The following is a 19634-nucleotide window of genomic DNA, read 5'->3' on the forward strand; positions in this document are numbered from 1 at the left end:
TTATTTGAAAATTAATAGGAAGTAGAGATAAAAAAAAAAAAGTCAGGGCTTTATTCCCTCCCATCTTATCCTAAGTTCTACACAATTCTTATTTCCCTAGTAGATAAGAAAAAGGGAGAGAAAGGAGCAAGAGATGGAAAGAAGAGGAGGGAAAAATAAAGAGGGGGGTGCACAGGAAGGTTTTCCATTAGTCAAGATGGCAAGCAATAAAAAAGGAAACCCTTCAAAACTGACATCTTCTTCCGTTCCACCTGATTACTCAGCAAAAATGGACTTCACCTGAATAATCAGAACCAGCTGTCACTCAGATCTCAATTATCCACTTAAGGGCCCATATGGCCCTGTAGGAGCAGGGAAGCTCCTCCCGATTGTGACATAGCTCTAGGTGGAGAACACATTGCATCTTCAGCAAAATCAATTTTTTATTATCTAGATGGTCCCCATTTATTAAAAGACATGCCATAAACAAGTAATGAAATACTCACAGCTTTATTAGTGATGGCAAAGTAGAAAATGCATCGGGGTGAATAATGGCAATTTTATTCCAAGCTAAATTCCTGTTTTTCAAGAAAGGACCAAAGAGACGATTACATATGAAAAAAAGAACATGTGAGGTTTTACCATATGCATTCAGTTCTCTATCAAAATTTAATTTCTGTACAGACCAAGCACAATTAGCTCATCAAACTGTCCTTCAGATAAAGACATTGATAATATAAAATGACTAAAGACAGAACTTCAAATCAACTTTGTTTGAAAGCAATCAAGGCCAAGTCATTCAGGTAGATATTTTGGGTTTTTATTCTCTTCTTGTTAAAAGGTTGACTTTAAAATGGCTGTAAAATTTTACTAGGGCTTTTCTAAAATGAGTGGGGGTAGGAGAGTGGGAAGAGACAAACTTTTGAGGTTCTTCTTCTTACAAGCAAGTAAATTTTTAAAAATGTCTCTGGATATGTAATGAAACACAAGTTAAAATTTGTGCATATCACCTATATATATCAGACCTTGAAATAAACAAAAAGATGCTTATAAGAAAACATCCAGGAAAGGATACTGATAAGAAAAATAAAAATTCCTGTTGTGTTGGGGATCAAACTCAGGGCCTCATAAACTCTAGGCAAACTTGCTACTGCTGGCTTGGAACTTGGATCCTTCTGCCTCAGCCTCCCAAGTTGGCTGTGATTGCAAATGTTTGTCACCATGCCTGGCTTCTGATAAAAAAGAAAATTCTTACCTAAGATATGACTAAAATAGGGGCAAACATATATATTTGCCTTAAAATTATTTTTTTTAAATTAACTTTAGTGTTTTAGTTTTTGATAGAATTTTATTTTTATTTATTTGTATGTGGTTCTGAGAATCGAACCCAGTGCCTCACACATGCTAGAAAAGCACTCCACCACTAAGCCACCACCCCAGCCCCCTGCCTTAAAATTCTTCGATAGCCAATAAAAACTATGGTTTATGGGAAAATAAAATTCGCTTGCCATATACAGAGTGAAATGTAGACAATTAAGTTGAAATAATTTCTTTTATAAAGATGTCTATGTCATTAGAGATAAGAAATTCTATATTTTAAAAAAGGACTATGAATTTAAGATTTTTATTTTTAAAATGTTTAAAAAAAGTAAGGGTAACTAAGATATAGGCATTTGAAAAAATTGAAAGATCAAAGACAACTTTTCTCAGGTAAAGATGTATATAACATTGGTCCCTGAGTTACCCTGGATGAATGTAATTTCAGAATATTCACATTCTCATTTGAAAGGTTCCTTAAGGGGACTTTCTTCCTTTTTTGGAGGAAATAAGAAGTCTTTGCACTGATCTCAGAACAGAAGATTGCAGGTAAGAAGCATGGCAGGTGGGAAAGCTTACAAATGGCAACTGTCTTCCATTGCGCTGCTCCAGGAATGCAAACCTACTGAGGTAAGTAACACCATCTGTTAAAGTCTCTTGGCAGAATTAAGAGAGCATAGGCATCCTGGGGAGCTTCGCATTGTAGTAGAATATCTGGAATGTAAACTGATCCTGCCATGGGGCTTTATAGTGATTTGATTGGGTTTTAAGTAAAGAAGTACAAATTTAGATGTTCAAATAATGGTGCTTTCTGTCCAGTCTGCACATGCTGGAATCTCTGCAGCAGCCCTGAAGGCATCATCTTCTACTCCCTTGTCCTGCTCCATTTGGTTTCCCAATGGAGACCCCAGTAGGGAGAGGCCAGGTCAGGGCACTTGTGGTCTGCTCCTTCCCTGTTTTGGAAGGGAAGGTTTCAACCACTGCAAGTCTCTCCATGATCAAGCTCTTTCTTGCTCTGGAAACACAATTTTCTCCCAGTATCTCTTTAGCCCTGGTCTTGGTGATGCTGCTGGTTTCTGCAGACCTAATACTCTTGCTTGCTCACTGCTCCACCTATGTAGATGACCCTTTATTTGAACTATTGGGGGTGAATTCTGTTTCCTGCCAGGATCCTCACTGATATACTCTGAAAGACTATATACTTACTCTAATAATAACAACATTGTTACATACTTACTATGCGTTAGTACAATTGCAGCATTTTTTACATGTACTATCTCATAACCTTCAACACCCCTAAAAGGTAGATACTATTATTATCCCTGTATTACTGATGAGGAAGTGGAGATATATGTGAAAAGTCAGTTGCTCAAAGTCACAAAGTAATCTCAGAAGCTGGATTCAATCTCAAGCATACTAGCTCTGGAGTCCCTGATCTTTTCTCATGTTTGAACTCTTAAGTAAATAAATGAGAGAGCCACTGCACTAAACCCTGTAGAAAGAAGACAAAAAAGTTCTTGTTTTAGGTGGGGCATAGTTCATCCGATGACAATGCCAATGTTAAGTCCTACAGTAGAGAATGTGCAAAGTGCATCAGAATGGAGTGGGCTCAAAGACAGACCATCAGTCTTGTAGGATGTCAAGGGGACAAATGAAGTGTGGGGAGGAATCCAACAGTCAATGGGAAGGGGAGAAACAGCAGCCCATGTGATGGGACTGGGAATGTGTGGGAGACAGAAGAGGCAGAACCAGGAGTTTGGAGAGAGGTGGATATCGAGTCTTGATCTTGAAGATGGTAGGGGAATAACAAGAAGGTGTCCCAAGCAGGGAAGTTGTGGACTTCTATGTAAGAAAGATCGCTTTTACATCTCTTTGGAGAATGAATGGGTGGTGGCAAACAGGAGGAGGAGGAGGATGGTGATCCTGATGAGTCACTAGGCCTTGGTGGAAGAGTGGAGAGAGAAGAAATTGAAGTTGGCAGAGTTAGGAAGTGACAGGATGTGAAGTCTAAGGGAAAGAGGAATTCAGGGGGACTCCAATTTAGCCTTTGGAGTCTGTGTGACATTCTTTTGGTATCTTTAGAGGTCAGCCTGTTAAAGGAGAACTGACTTTTGAAAATAGCCACAACTCAAACCTGCTGGATAGGACAGGTAATAAAAGTAGATTGTGTGTGTGTGTGTGTGTGTGTGTGTGTGTGTGTACATACACACACACACACACAAGTAAAATAACTACACAAATAGACATAACGCAAAAGTAAGAAAAGGGCAACACACAAGAGGTTTTTGTTTTTGTTTTTGGGTGGGGGGAGATAGAAGAAAGTGAATAAATGAGGTAAATTTAAAATGTTTTAAGATGTGATAGTATTTTACCAAAGTAGAGTTGCTCAAAAGTTAAGAAAAACTTTAGATGTCAGTGGAAGAAAAGGTTTTTAACAAACATATTACTTCATTCTAAACATTATAGTATCATCACATTCATCAAAAATATTGTTGAATTCAATGTCAGAGTAGAAAAAATTTAATTGTCATTTCATAAAATTATCTGTTTTTCTTTTTAAAGTAAAAATTTAAATAATACCACTTCTTAATTTTAAAAACAGGCAATGTTTTCAATCATAAAATGGAATTAAATAATTATAAGTTATAATTTCTTGAGTATTAGAAGTATTTTTTGGACAGTTATGCTTTAACCTTAAGAATCTTGTTAAAATGCAGATGCCCAGGCCCCACAGCAGAGATTCTAACTCATGAGGCAGTTGAGGACCTGAATTTTGCATTTTTTTTTTTTACCATCACCCCCTTAAGCACTCTGAGATACATAGAACCTTAAACTAGGAAGGAAAATCAGGCAGGAAGAATTGTGTGATCATCCCATTTTTGTGCCAACTGCCAATTCTAGGCTGAACAGAAGCATATTGTATAGGCTCTTCAACAGCTTGGTTCCTTATCTTTTCATCAAAGTTGCATGTCTGCTCACTGGCAGAGAGCAGAACTGTAAACTTATTACTTTTGAATTTATTCCTGGAAGTTATCAGAAGCAAAATATTTGCCTTTTCATAGCAAATATATGCACCAAGACCCAATAATGTGAGTATGGAATGAAGAGAAAATGTTAAGGAATGGCCCCCAAGAGAAGGAAAGTGCTCTGTGTTGTGGTGGGTGCTGGGAGGTGGTACTCACAGAGATCGGAGGCCAGGCAATTGCTGAAAAGTGTTGACTTTAATTTCATAGATTTCATTATGTCGGAAGTCACTGAAATGACAGAATTCCGAAGACTGATTTCAAAGTTACAGATTTCAAAGATTACAAAGTTTTACAGAGGGATTACCTGACTATTACGTAACATTTTTTTGTTTGTTTAAAAATGAACATTACAATTATTCACTTAAATAAGCTGCTCTCTTTCAAAACAGCTCAGTCCCTTGGGAAGATATAAACTCATATTCCAAACATGCCATCATCTTTACAAACACTTGAGGATGCCTCTCCTGGCCCTGCCCTCAGAGTTCTTCTTGTATTCTTTGAAAGTCTTCAGGAGTGTCAAATCTTTACCTTTTGAAAGATACATTTGCTTTATTTTTCTGTCTTAATCACTCCAAGGCTTTTAGAGAAAATTGCAAATGTGAAAGGGTAGATGGTTAATATTGTTTTGGTGAAAGTGAAGTCTGACTATAAAGGCATTGGGCTGATTTTTTTAAGGAGATGTAATTAAATATTATAATTCTTTAATTGATTCAAATAATTTACTTAGGTCAAAAATGTTTCATGCATAAGTAGCATCTGTGGCACTTCAACTATGACAAATATGGCATTTCCTATAAAGCTGGCAGTTGTGAAACAAACACAACAACAAACCCAAGTCCTCCTATATTAAAAATAATAATAATAATACCAAATCATTGATGTATACATTTGGTTCTACTTGTAGAAGAAAAATTCCAAAGCTTAGACAACCCCAGTTCACAACTTCACAGAGATGGGGTGTGGAGGCCAGGCGGGAAAGTAGATGTATAGTAAATGCTGTGCTGATATTATAGTACAAAGCATCATAAAGTATTATGGTCTGTTTTCCAGTAAGTCTAGTCACTGACAAGGTCACACTTTATGTATGTAAGAAAAAATACATTTCGTGTCTTGCCAGTGAGCCACATAGTAAACCTGAGTTTGGTCTCTTTTTTTTTGCCAGGTAACTTAGGGACTCTCATAGACGTACATTTTCTGAAGCTTTTGGCAGACTGAAAAACTAGGTAAATCTTCTAACAGGTTGTAAGACAGATCTCTGAAAAACAGAACATGTTACACATTAATTGTGAGGAAACACGCCTCTCTCTTCCTTTTCTCTCTATCTTATATCTAATATAAGATATTATATTTCCCACCCCCCCCACCATAGGCTGACCCTAGAAGCTTCCACAGCCCTGCCAGGCAGTAGGTAGTCATAGGCATTACTGGATTAAGTAATGGATTCCAATATTTACTGAAATGTAAATATTATAATTCTTTAATTGATTTAAATAATTTACTTATATTTCATTAGTGATGATCTACAATGTTCTAGCTATTATCTTACTGAAATGAGTACAAATTAAATAATCTATCTTTGAGAATCTCTGTATCTCTCTAGCTAACAGAAATCATTGTTTTCTAATGAACTTAAAAACAAAACCCAACAATTCAAAACATAGCGCTAACTTTGAAATCAGTCACTACAGGTGGGAGAGGGAAATCTAAGAAAGTCTTCAGCCAAAACACAACAAATTACAGAATAACAAAAACATCTGGACATATTTATAGTATAATATAGCTAATCTAAAACAAGCCATGGTAATTTGCAGAAAGTTAAAAAAAACTGGTAACATGGATAGATTTTTAAAAAACTTCTGATGTTTTAAAAGTTATTAGCTAATCAACTAACACATTTTCTTGCCTGATTCTAATTCTTAAAACTAAATCACCAGTAAGCAACTGAAAAAATTCATGCTGTTTTCTAAGATACTTTAAAATTTCTCTATTTTTACAGTGGATCACTTTATCTTACATTTTCTGAGGAAATGCGGTTTAGGTAGGAATAGAATTCAGTTATTAAACATAAATAGTTTGAATAAAGGTATTTGAAGATGCATATTTATAGTTCATACTAGAAGTTTGAAAGATAACCCCCAAATTCCAAAAAACAAAACCTACACCAAAGCAAACAAAAAATTCCACATCTATGCAAAAATACACCCGATTAACAACGTAGTATGTATTTTTGAAAAGTAGTGAATGTATTAAAATGGACGCATGTATTATCAAAGATGATGATAATTTGGTTTACTCATCTGTATAGGCTGAAAAGGGGGCCAAGCCTTTCTTGTATACATTTTAGTAGAGGGTACATAAAATCTTCCATATAAAGACATTGCATTGCCTTCTATCTACTTTCTACTTGATAGTTTTCATAGCTAACATTGATTACGCACTTTTTATATAAAGGCTCCATGTTTATAGCTTTACTTGGATTATCTATTATGAAGGAGATACTATGATTATCGACATATAATAATGAAATGATTTACCTAAGATTACCAGCTAGTAAATGGGGAAAGTCACATATAGCCTGAAGTGTGGGTCAAAAAATTCCCAAGAGGGTGAAGGAACTTAGAGGCAAAACAACACATGTACAGTGAAATTTCCTCACGTCTCAGGTACTCAGTGGACATTACAACCAAAGGAGGGGCTGTCTCAGACATACTTTCAAGTACATAAAATATCCTGTATAAAGGCCACGGACCTGGTTCTAGTCTCCACTTCTATTAATTCAACTTGGTTAATCTGCATTGGTGTCTTTCTCAGTTCTCTCCTTAAATAGGAAGACACCTGCTTTGCTGATCTTTCAGGGGTGTCGTAATGGGCAAATGACATTACAAATTGAAGTGCTTTGAAAACAAGATATTGAATTAATGTATTTGGCTTCTTTGGGGTCTTTCAAAAATATTTCAGAAAAATAGGTTCAGGAGTCTTTGCTCTTAATGAGTTTGCCAGTTGGCCTTTATTTCTACTCTTCTGTACCTGGCAGTTTAACATTCACTATGTGACATAGAGGAAACAGATGTAATTTAAACACCAGCTCCCTTCCTTTTAGTTACATTATGTGAAATATTAATCAGGTTATTGATCCAGATTCCTCAAGAAATGTTGTTAATTATATCTATTCAGGGTTTCACAAGCAGAATTCTAACATTGCCTCCCAAACTTCTACTACTTGGTGGATAGACACTTTCTCCTATTTATTCAAAATGACTGTATTTGAATTCAAATTCTGTTATTTTCTTGTAATGTGACTTTGCAATAACTCTGACATTCCTAATTCTCAGTTTTCTCATCTGGAGCTACACCTCATAAGGCATAAAGAAGGGGAGACTTGCTCTGTCTCCCTTCCTTCAGACATGAGTGCCTGATTCCAAGCCTACCATGTGGTGTTACTGTACTACCAGATCACTGAGCAATTGGGGTATCTAAAGTTAATGCAGGACAGATGAGGCTGGACCTGAGGACTTTTCAGGAATCAGGTTTATTTAAGCTGCAGCAGTCCAGAGGGGCTCATGCCTAACAATCTCTGGGCCCTGAGTCTGGAAATTCTTTGAACTTCATACCCAGTGGGTGGGAACTTAACAATTACTCTTTGTCCCATGTTCTTAGGCTAGACAGAGGTTTTAAAACTTTTTACCAAGAAAATAGAGATAGTATCTTCAGCACAGCAACAAGCTCTCTTTGAGACAGACTCTACCACACCTTTTGTCTGCAAACCTGGCACTTACAAGAAAGAGGAAGCTTCACACCACAATGCTCTCTGCAGAAATCCTGTTGACAAGTTTTGTAAAATCTTGTTGACAAGAAGATAAGCTTATATGTTACAAATATGGTGGGGGGTTTTTGGAAAAGCTTAACTATGGTAGGGTCTTTTCGGTGGGGGTACCTGGTCTGCTTCACAGTGACAGGTCAGCCTGGCGATGAGAAGGCAGAATCATGTGGCAGATATTCCCATTCTTCTACCTAGCAAATATAGTGCTGTGTGTTGTTCTGAAGCTAAGTAAAGCCTGTGGTAGAATTACAGGCATTGAACCATGATAGGTATCTACTATGTGAGAGCAGAGGCATGGCAAGGGACCAAGGTTTCCTCTACTAAGGCCCAAAAATGCTTAGGAGGAAGGTAGTAGAGTTGAGGGGGGCTGAGGGAGAAGGCTGAAAGTAGAAGGTCAAAACCAGGCTCTTCAAGTCCCTATAACTCAATTTTCATAAAACATAGAAAAGGAAGTGGGAAAAGTCCCAAGTCAATAGAATAACATAAGCAAGCTGTTTAATGATCAGGTGAAACATTAGAACACGGTACCCACAACTACACGAGAAGAATGTTTGGTCACCTTTACCAAGGTTTGGTTCAGTTTGAAAACTTAGTTTTTTATTTTGGCATTCAGCTTGGGCTGTTGATCCATTATGCTATTTTGTTCTGCTCTGCAAAACCTTTAGAGGAGGAAATGAAGTAATTTTGGCTTGTTTATATCCACTTTCTGAAAGGAACACATGCCAACTGGAACTCTCCTAGATGACTGTCGGCACTTGGAAACAAAAGGCACAAGGCCATGGTTACCAGGGTCATGGTAGAGAGCCTGGACCAAAGCAGCCAAGGGAGGAGGACTGACCTCCTAGAGACCTGCAAGGAAATAACTTTCTCCCCTTTTAAAGGCTTATTAAAATAATGGCTACCATTTTACTCCTAAATGGAAGTTGTCTATTTACACAATGTTATCGCCTTACTGATACGCACAGCACTTGGAGATTAGGTAACTGATCACAGACGGTTTGAGGAAGAGATGAGATCTGTGCTCCAGTTAAAGTCCTGTTAAAACACAAACCAGACATTCACATATCACACAATGACATGTTTTGATTCACTGATGTTAAGGCTGATCAGGCAGAAGGTCAGTGTATGTTCTGGCCAAAGTTAAGAGCCTACTCAAGTACTTACAGACTTTCCAGGTTGGCAGTTCCAGTTAAATCAGGAAATTCAGTTATTTGTGAGGCACCATTCAAAGTCCTAGAAGGAAAAATATGTAAGTGTTACTGGGAGAAGATTCCAGAAAGGAGCGGTTCTTATTGTCATTTTCAACCTATAATACTCATTTGATCTTCCCAGAAATCCTTGGAGACAGGAGAGAAACAGGTACTTGGAGCTGGGGATATAGTTCAGTTTAGCATGCATGAGGTTCTGGATTCAAGATCAGTACTATAAAAACACAAAACAAAACAAAACAAAACAACAAAAACAAAAACAAGACAAAAAACAGAAACAGATGCTTACAGTGTTCTTAGTTCAGGCAAATGTTGAAAAGCAGATCTCCCAACAAATTGGATGGGGTTGTCATAGAAATGTCTAAAAAAATGCAAACACCAATGTCTTAGAATATCTGTTCGAAATGAATATGTTTGAAATTTCAACAAGTACATGTATTTATGTAATTCTAATTATACTATATTACATAAAATTCCTGATTATTTGATTCCAGGAAAACCTCAAAAGTGTTTTGACTTAGAGACATTTGGTAAGAAATCCATATTATATCAAATTTAAAATTTCTGACAGCAAGGCAGTTATAAATGATAGTTATTAAGCAAAAAAGCAAGTGAACTAACTGAAACTGTACTTAAAAACCTTCTCAGCCTCCAACACCTGTATATCACCAACATATGAGTGGCAAAAAGGTAATTCAAAGTGTTGGTAATTGTACCATTAAAGAAAGATGTTTATATATCTATATCCACTGGAGGTTCTATCTGTGGGTTAAATATCATCATAACACAAGACTCTCTCAATTATATAAGAGAAAATGGGTTTTTTCTCAACATTAGAGTTTTCTCAAGTTAATTATTGCTTTGAAAGGTGAGATATTGGGGTTGAGGTTGTGGCTCAGCAGTAGAGCACATACGAGGCCCTGGGTTCTATCCTCAGCACCACATTAAAATAAAGGTATTGTGTCCAACTAAAACTAGAAAATAATATTTTAAAAAAGGTGAAATATTATTAGAACTTAAAAAATAATTTTACAGATATTTTCAATGTTAATTGAAATATATTTGAACTGCCTGGTCAGTGGAGCCCCATATACTTAGCTGAGACAGCTTGTTAATTCAGTTAAATTCAACAAATATTTATCGATGTCTGCTATGTTCAAAGCATGAGGGTAAGCAATATGGGAATTGGAAGACTGATCTATTAAAGAAGCTGTCATTGGGTATCCACTATGCATGTAAGCATTCTTCTAGATGGTGGATTTTTAAAGAGGCATGGCAAAATGTTCCTGCCCTACAAGATTTTAGAATCAGTTGGGATAAAACAAATAAATAATAGCATATTACTTTCCACTTGACAAAGCATTTCCATATAGGCACACATCAATTGAGCCATGCAACAACTCTGATCCATAGCACACATTATTTTCTTCACTTTGGAGGAGAGAATTGAGGCTCAGATACTTCAGAAAGCTCATTACCTCCCATTTTCCCATTCCCTCAATTTTCTAATTTGTTAAAAACAATGAAACATTAGCTGTATGCTTTGTGTTAAGAATTAAAAGAGTATGAATTGCCAAGATCATGTATGAATTGCCATGATCATTGTAATGTCATGTGTAGCTAATAAAAAAAAAATTAAAAAAAAGAAAATTTAAAAGATAACAACAACAACAACAAAAAGAATTAAAAGAGCCAATGTTTGTTTAGTGTCTGGCAAAGTACCTGGGCTACAGTTGTTACCTAATACCTTGGTCCTCTTGTGTTCTACCCTCTAACCTCTTCTTTTCCCTTGAGATTAGGCAATCAGTAAGAGAAAGAGTAGAGCTCGAATATATGCTTTATGATTTAAAAATGGAATTTTCCTGGTAATGTCACATTGGCTTTTGATTATACTATATGCTATGTGGATGTAACTGTGTTTATATACATGTACAAATGTGAGTTCCCTGGGCAGGCATGAAGAAAAGGGTGTGGTAGGATTGTAATTGCAGAGGTGGCAGTGAGGACAGGACATGGGAAGCATGCATAGAGATGGGGGAGACCAAAGGGGCTGGCAGTGACAGGAGGTGGAAGAGGATGTGGGAGCAAGGAGAGCAAAGTTTCAGGGAGAAAGTGGCCACTACCATCAAATAATGGCTGAGATCTCTAATAACTACAGGGGCTGTTAGTCCTCTTCAGGAGCTATTAGCATATCAAAAGAGTGATTAAAAACTTCTGCCTCTCAAGGAAAGTGGAGCAAAGGCAATGCAATTTGCCAACCTCTTAATATGTAAATACCCTCTAATGAGGACTAATGTTTATTGGTCAATACAATTTAAAACCTTAGTTTACCCAGATATTGCCAGAACATTTCAGAGATGATGAATGCTTTGTTTTGTTTGTTAGTTCAAAATATTTTTTCCAGTTGTCAGGGTTAATTGGGGCTCCAGATCACTTGTGACAAATGCCACATGGTTCCAGAAAGCCTCTTAATCTAGTTGGCTCAGGATGAATATCTGCCAAGAAGTGCCCCTAGAGTCTATGTTCAACAGTTGTCCTTCCTTTTCTGTGTTTGAGATTCCTCACCAATGACCCTGGGCCAATACCATGCCCTAAACATGCTTGGACAGGTGTCTTTTAACTAAGAGTAGTCTAATTTTGGTTATCTCTTTATATTTCTAGTCTAATAATATACTAGTACATTTTCATCTTCCTATATGTAATCAATTGTTTGTGCTAAATGTGAAGCATAAAACTAGTTATGCTTTGTAATTGTAACCTTATTTTATTCTTGTACAGCATATAAATCTTTATACACACCTTTCTAGAACACATGCACCTTTCTAGAATTACATCTTTGTTGTTCTAACTGTGACTCAATGCTTGGGCTTGATAATGAGTAGACTTAGCATAAAACACTGCCCCTCCACCCCACACCAACTTAGGTTGGAGTCTACTGCTTGCCAAGTCCCATTTTCCCATTATCATTTTCATATGATAATTTATTTATTCTTTATTTTTTTAAGGTTAAATATTTCTTTTTTTAATTTTTAAAATTTGTTCTTTTAGATACACATGACAGTAGAGTGTATTTTGACATATTATACATGCATGGAGTATAACTTAATCTAATTTGGATTCCAATCTTGTGGTTGTACATAATGTGGAGTTTCAATGGTCATGTATTCATATATGAGCATAGGAAAAGTTATGTCCAGTTCATTCTACTTCCTCTCCTAATCCCATTCCCCTTTCTTCCCTTTATTCCCCTTTGTTTAATCCAATGAACTTACATTACCCACAACCTTTATATTGTGTGTTAGCATCTACAGAACATTCAGCCTTTGTTTTTTGGGGACTGGCTTATTTCACTTAGCATGATAGTCTCCAGTTTCATCCATTTACCAGCAAATGCCATAATTTCATTCTTTCTGTGGCTGAGTAATATTCCACTGTGTATATATACCACATTTTTCTTTATCCATTCATCTGTTGAAGGGCACCTAGGTTGGTTCCATAGCTTTGCTATTGTTAATTAAGCTGCTACAAATATTGATGTGGCTGAGTCACTATAGTATGCTGATTTGGGTAAATACCAAGGAATAGCATAACTGGGTCATATGGTGGTGCATATGATAATTTATATTTCTAGTATGTTTGGGTTGAAGTCCTGGATGACTGTGGCCTTAACAATGATGCAGTAAAGATCAGTTTTATTCCTTAGAAAAAAGAGATATCCAAAAGCATTTATAAGATCATAAAATGTGATAGGCATCAGAAGCATCCAAGCAAAATACAATGTACATCATAGATCTTAAAAAAAAATTGTTATTTCAGTATTCAGCTGAAATCTGACAAGACGTCTCCAGATACACTTTTCTGTATAGATTATTACATCAGCTGAGACAAAACACAGGCAAACAAAGGACAGTACATCATATTTAAAAGTACTATATATACTATATTTCAATATGGACAAACCCAAAAGCACCATGGTTACTTACATTGTAATAAGAGAAGGGTTGCCTACAAATGCCTTCTCAGGTATTGACCTGATATTGTTGCTATGAAATCCTCTAGAAAAAGAGGGGGAAAAAAACCAGCTTATAGAAAATCATGTGTGGGGTAAAATTATTTAATAGCTCCCCTCACCCCCACCATGGTAATAATCATCACTTTCAATAGCCAGAGGACAAACTTAAATTCCTTTCTGAGGCTTGAAACTTATGGACACTCATTTATTCTTTAGGAGAAAAAGAAATCGTGTGCCTTGTCTTGAAAGAGGAAGAGAGGTTCTGAAAAAACTTTTTTTAAATGGAAACTTACAAGCTCATATTAGAAAAAAAAATCCACCTGTTAATATCCAAATAGAGTGCCATTGTGTAGCAGCTCGAGGAGTGGGAACTATCTTTGGAGAGAGGATTAGGATCACTCCTCCTGACCCCATTTGAAGCTAGGAGAAGAGAAAATTGACTTAAGCTGCAGTGAAGTAGAGATTTAAGTAATCTTCTTATGAGGACAAAATTTCCTGACCTGAAGAAAGGTGCCCCGGCTCAGTGAGTTTGTAATAAATAAAAATGGCTTCTCATCTGTGGGTGCTAAGGTTGCCTGCATGGCAGAGGGACAGAGTCAGTGATCTCTGGGTCTTCATGGGCCTGTGCTGGTCAGAGTGAGTGGCAGTACAGGCAAGGCTGCCTGGCTGAGCTGCACATGGGGTTTCCTGAGGCAACTGCTGAGGGCTGTTTCCTTTCATTTTTCTTTCTTTCTTTCTTTCTTTCTTTCTTTCTTTCTTTCTTTCTTTCTTTCTTTCTTTCTTTCTTTCTTTCTTTCTTTCTTTCTTTCCTTCTTTTTTCTTTTTTTGGCTGTTTCTTATAAATAAGCTTCTATCTACCTTCTCTGACTGTGTATCTTATTTTTCACTGCCAGGATAATAAGGTTCTACATTGGCTTAGAATATTATTTATATAAGATATTCATCTTTTTTAGGTATGAAGAAAAGTTGATTTTATATAATCTAAAACATATATCTATCTATCTATCTATCTATCTTCTAATGACTGAAAGTTAGCTTTCTTTTCATAAAACTGTTTTTTAAATGAGATGAAGTTCATGCAGCATTTAAGGAAAAAATGTATATGATGAAATGTATGTGAAAGTACCTAGCATTATACAAGACATATGCTATTTTATATATTCAGTTTTATACTCATGCAACCTAGAAATGTTTGGATTCTTAGAAATGCTCAGCAAATAACTGCATTCTATTATAGCTCTACTACAAATTTACAGTATGTATTATATTATATGCTATAATACAATATACTATATTGAATGTATGTAAATATGTATGGCTTAGGAAAAGAAAAAAAGAGTAGGGCTTAGAGATATTCCAGTATACTTAACCATTATTTACATAAACTTCAAAAATTTTCCAGGAAGTCATATTATGTACAAGAATCATGTATATTTTAAAAATAAATTCACGATGAACAAAATTCTTCTACTACAACTTTCCCAAATACTCACAGTTCTTTAAGGTTGGAGAGGGTCCTGATTGCAGTGGGGAATTCATCAAGGTTATTGTAATTTAAATCTCTGAAAATGAATAAATAATACTTTGTTTTTCATTTCAAAACTCACAGCAACTATATTTCACAAGGTAAGTTAACATGTTGTTCCAATGGACTCATATCACTGATGAAAGTCCTCATTTCTTCTCTTTATAAAGAGGGTTTTCTTAGCTTGCAGACCACAGATTCCACAGGCATCTGCATTTAAATGGTCATTACACTGATTAAGAGAAATTTCAGAATCTAAGCTCAACAGGTCTAAGTCATTGAAAACAGGAAGAAACGTGCAGCAGTGGCATTAGCTTGGCATGTTGACTGCAGGCTGATGGAGCTCTTCATCTGAGCCTGGCTCTCTACATTGGCAGCTTCTATTTGTACTCAGGCTTCTGGATGGCATCTCCTTTCTTGTTCCCTCCCCTTCTTGGGGTCAAGATGCCTTGGAGGGTTGCTTTATTCCTGACTCCTGAGGAAAGCCTGCATCTCTCTCAGCCTGAAGTCCTGGATGGGACCTGATTCTAGAGAGGTTTATGAGATACAGATATTGGGAAGAGGAACATCTAGTCCAGAATTTCCTTAGAGTCACAAATGATTCAAATCAGAAGCATGTTGTTTTCACTGGTCTGTGAGGCAAAGCTCTATATTATTCCTCACACAGAGAGATGGAAAGGACAGACCATCTCAAGTCATTAATTTCTCTATCTGTTATGACACAAATGGCTTTTCAATTCCATTACTCACGAGTGCTTTATGGACTCACTCCACCTCATACCTATATCTTCGTATGAAAAAGTAATTGCCTCCTGGTCTCTGGGAATGGCAGATTTCCCAGATGACACAGAAACCTTTTGGTCAGGCAATCAGATGTGGTTAGATCTTCCTCTGTGGAGAAGAATTGCTATTTAATTTTAAGAGAAGGATAATTTGGCTGAGTTAAACATGAATCAAGATTCCTACTTGTCTGGCACAAACCATCCTTAAGCTATACTACAGGCAGGAAACTCATGTCTTTTGTGGACATAAATTTTCTTCCTGTTTGTAAATCTCTCCAGATGCTCTCTTTTGATTAAACAAGGATTGGGCCCTTATAAATTACTTGGATTTCTAGTAAGGGAAAGGAAGAGGTTGGGATAACCAATTTACTGATCCTCTGTAGCCCTGGGCAAGAAGGAGGAGTCAATAAGACCTGTACAAATTTTGTCCTAAAATGTTTTGTTTTATGGTGTTATATGTAAACGTGGGTTTTCACCCAGGATTGAGGAAAAAGAAAAACCATGCAAATACCCATCAAAGACCATGTTTTGTTTGTTTGTTTGTTTGTTTTTTCTATTGACCTGTTGAAAGGACTGGAAGGTATTTTCCATTGTTAAGATCCCCAGCTCAATCCTGTGTAGAGAAGAAAGAAGTTCTAAATTTTCCTAGCAGCTGATAGGAAATGCTCATCTATGCTCTTAAGTTGACATCAAGGTCCTGCCTGAACAAGTCTATCTTTGACATTTACAAGGAAACAGAGTGATTTAAGTAACCCTGTTAGAGCTCATTGGCTATAAAAAGACCAATAACAAATGGTTCTTCAGGAAATTAGTGGACACAGACCTGGTTAGAAGCTAAATTGAGCATGTGCAAATTGAGCTTTGTATGCAAATGAAAAATGGGCCCCAAGGCCATGGGAGACTTTGTCACCTCCTCCTGCATTCCTGGTCAGAGCCAGTGTAGTAGATTCAGTGGCCCTGGGTGGTTTAATACACTTGAATATGGAAATGTGGAGATGGAGATGAGCTCATGTCTACAGCCACTTCCTTTCCCAGCACACTCAGGATCCTCACCTTCATTAAACTTCTCCCACTCAACAGGGCAATAAAGAGCAGTTCCTCCCTTGGGAAAAGGCTGGGACCCTGTGTGACCTGTGAGAGCCTCTACCTTGATTTTGGGAAAGGGTCTAGGTCATGTTCAGCTGGCCAGACTCATTTTTATTATAGGTACCAACAAAGAACTGAATTTTGGACCTATTCTTTGGAAGTAGTATCTAGAGGTAAACATGAAGTTTAGATCAAAGAAGGAAGCAAGTCCCTGTTATGCTACTGACTACACATGTAATGTTGGTAAAATAACTTACCCTCATTAAATAGGATGCCATCCTAAGGTAGGATGAAATGGCTACGTGCATAGGATGTTTGTAAAAATTATTGGGATGATGTATGCCAAGGGTTCAATGTGATAGTGGATTATAGATATAGTGAGATAAATGGTAACTATTACTACTTTGCAGTTCTTGGAATTGCTTTAACATGAATCCTGTTTCTTATTGAAATGCCTGTTCATCTTGGATTGGAAACTCAGGCATTCGCCTAGTCTATATCCACTCATCAGTAGGGAAGACCAAACTCCTGAATAGTGAGCCTGAGAGACAATACAGAATTGATCTTTGGAAGAGAATACACATTCCTAAGCAAACAGTCACTGCTCAGTAGAGAACATCTCATTTAACTTATAATTATTCTAATTAATTTATCACTCTCATTAGATTAAAATAAAGTCATAAAGTCTCACTTTTATTGTTTAGCTCTGTAGGGTGTGTGTGTGTGTGTGTGTGTGTGTGTGTGTATGTGTGTGTATGTGTGTGTGTGTAAGAGAGAGAGAGAGAGAGAGAGAGAGAGAGAGAAACTCTCCACTGTAGATATCTGTTTAAAGCTCAGGCAATTAACTAAACCAAACAGCAAGTTGGCTTCAAGGCTATTTTGATTCTTTCAGAATATTCATGAAAACACTGAAAAAAGGGAAACAAATAAAGGTCAACTCACAAAGTCTCTAGGCTGTGGAGCCCATCAAAGCATTTCTTTCCCAGGGAGTGGATTCTATTGTTATGGAGATGCCTGCAGGAGAACGTTATAGACAGTCAGGAAGGCACACTGCACATGGAAAATTTAGGCACATTTGGATTGCTTAAATCCAAAGAAACTTATGCTGAAGAATGCTCTAATTATGAGAAATGAACATTGTAAAAAAAAAAAAGTCTACATGCCCCATTTGCTTATAAAGAATTTAAAAGACAATCACAGTTTTACTGTTTGGGTTTGATATCTCATATAATAATATGAGCAACATGATCTATATTTGAAAGATCAGGTTTTTCAGTTTTATTGATTTAGTTTGTTTACTACGGCTTTGAGCTAGAGAATGTGAAGCAGAGATACCGATCATCATTGACAAGTGGAGGACAAAGGGAAGGTCATAGGTGTACTAAGCACATCATATTGAAGCTGAAGGCTTATAGTGGCTACATTCCCAGGGTTGGGCCACAGGTCAACAGCAAACCACGATTTCGGCTGCAGGGAATGATTTTTCGGCTGCCCAAGAAGATTAGTTATCTTGACACAGTATTAATGTGCATAATTATCACTTTCGGCTCAATTGGGGTAAGTCAGGTCAGAGCCAATGAGAACAGCTGTGTATACAGCTGAAAACTGGACTAACTCCCAAAGGGATTTTGGAAAATGGGTTTAAGGGGGATATGGTGAAAAAGAATAGCTGAATCTCTGTAAATCCATCCCCTCTAGTGGAGAAAAAAAAATTTAAAGCACCTTCTGGTGGGTCAGTAGCATCACTTTAATATCTGGAATTCAGTATGAATATTTGTTAACATTCCCCCAATTTCTTTTTCTTTAAACTAAGATCTTTATTCTAATAAGTAAGTTTGGGTTTTACAGGAGACCAATGCAGCACTTGCTGAGGATCTTCTATGTGTGATAGATGAGCAAGGGGATTGAGGAGAAACTAAAAAGATGGGTAAGATGTTGACCAGCTCTCAAAGAATACACTAAGTGGAAGAGATGAATATGTAATCAAGTTGTTAACAAAGGTGGCAGGGATGGGTGTTGTTGGTGGTGGTTGGGGGTGGAGTACTGGTGGTGGTTGGGGGTGGGGTGGTGGTGGTATTGTGGTTGGTGGTGGGGGATTGAAGGTTATGGTGAGTCAGTGGGCAGCATAGAGCAAAAGGAGATTGGTGCAGACCTTCCTCAGAGGAAGTGTTAACACTCAAGAGTGTTATGGTTTGGATCTTGAGTGTTCCCTGTGGCATTCCTGGGAGGTGGTGTAACCTTTAGGAGGGAAGTTGGTAATTGGGGAAGTGCCCTTGAAGGGGATATTGGGACCTAGTCCTCCCAGCTGGCATAAAGTGAGCAGCTTTGCCCCACCACACACTGTCTACTATGATGATCTGCCATCTTGCCACAAGTCCTCCACAAAGCAACAGGACCAAATGGCCATGGATCAAAACCTCTGAAACCATGAGCCAAAATAAACTTTTTCCTCCATTCAGTGGTTTGTCTCAAGTATTTTGTTACAGTGAGGGAAAGCTCACTAATACACTAAAGCCAATTGATTTCAGAGCCTTTTGAGCAGTAGTTGTTTTCCTGTCTCAACATTGATTGGCTACTCTATTATACATGAGGGGGATACTGCTTCACCCTTAAAGGAGACTGATTATTTTTCTAACATTACTTATTCAAGAATCATTTTGATATACTAAAGTAATGAAATCTAGACCTAACAGAAAAAAGCTGTACAAATGCATAACTTGCTGTCAGGTGATGGTTCTTCTTTCTCTTTCCTTGACTCAAGAAGTATTTAAAAGATAGTATTAATATTACTGATACATATTATAAAATAATAAGGCATCTTTCAGTTTGACATGAGCTCTCAACTATTATAAAAAATGAGGATTTTTAAACAAATAACT

The 19634-nt window shown here is 37.0% G+C and overlaps 1 protein-coding gene across 4 annotated transcripts in view; it reads right to left on the reverse strand.

The window, feature by feature from the left end:
- Lgr5 (leucine rich repeat containing G protein-coupled receptor 5) overlaps positions 1 to 19634 on the reverse strand; it is a 124781-nt gene that overhangs the window by 7506 nt on the left and 97641 nt on the right. For 2 of the 4 annotated variants that reach the window (XM_040280315.2, XM_005330411.4), the window contains exons 6-14: positions 17698 to 17769; positions 14856 to 14924; positions 13334 to 13405; positions 9640 to 9711; positions 9307 to 9375; positions 9106 to 9177; positions 5512 to 5577; positions 4479 to 4550; positions 486 to 557 (exon numbers count right to left, since the gene is read on the reverse strand). In XM_040280315.2, coding sequence (XP_040136249.2) covers positions 486 to 557; positions 4479 to 4550; positions 5512 to 5577; positions 9106 to 9177; positions 9307 to 9375; positions 9640 to 9711; positions 13334 to 13405; positions 14856 to 14924; positions 17698 to 17769 — 636 coding nt within the window. The remainder of the gene's footprint in view (positions 1 to 485; positions 558 to 4478; positions 4551 to 5511; positions 5578 to 9105; positions 9178 to 9306; positions 9376 to 9639; positions 9712 to 13333; positions 13406 to 14855; positions 14925 to 17697; positions 17770 to 19634) is intronic. The other 2 variants (XM_040280316.2, XM_005330412.4) reach the window with 1 other exon arrangement.

This window comes from Ictidomys tridecemlineatus, chromosome 6 (genome assembly GCF_052094955.1).
Source record: "Ictidomys tridecemlineatus isolate mIctTri1 chromosome 6, mIctTri1.hap1, whole genome shotgun sequence".
Lineage (NCBI taxonomy): Eukaryota > Metazoa > Chordata > Mammalia > Rodentia > Sciuridae > Ictidomys > Ictidomys tridecemlineatus.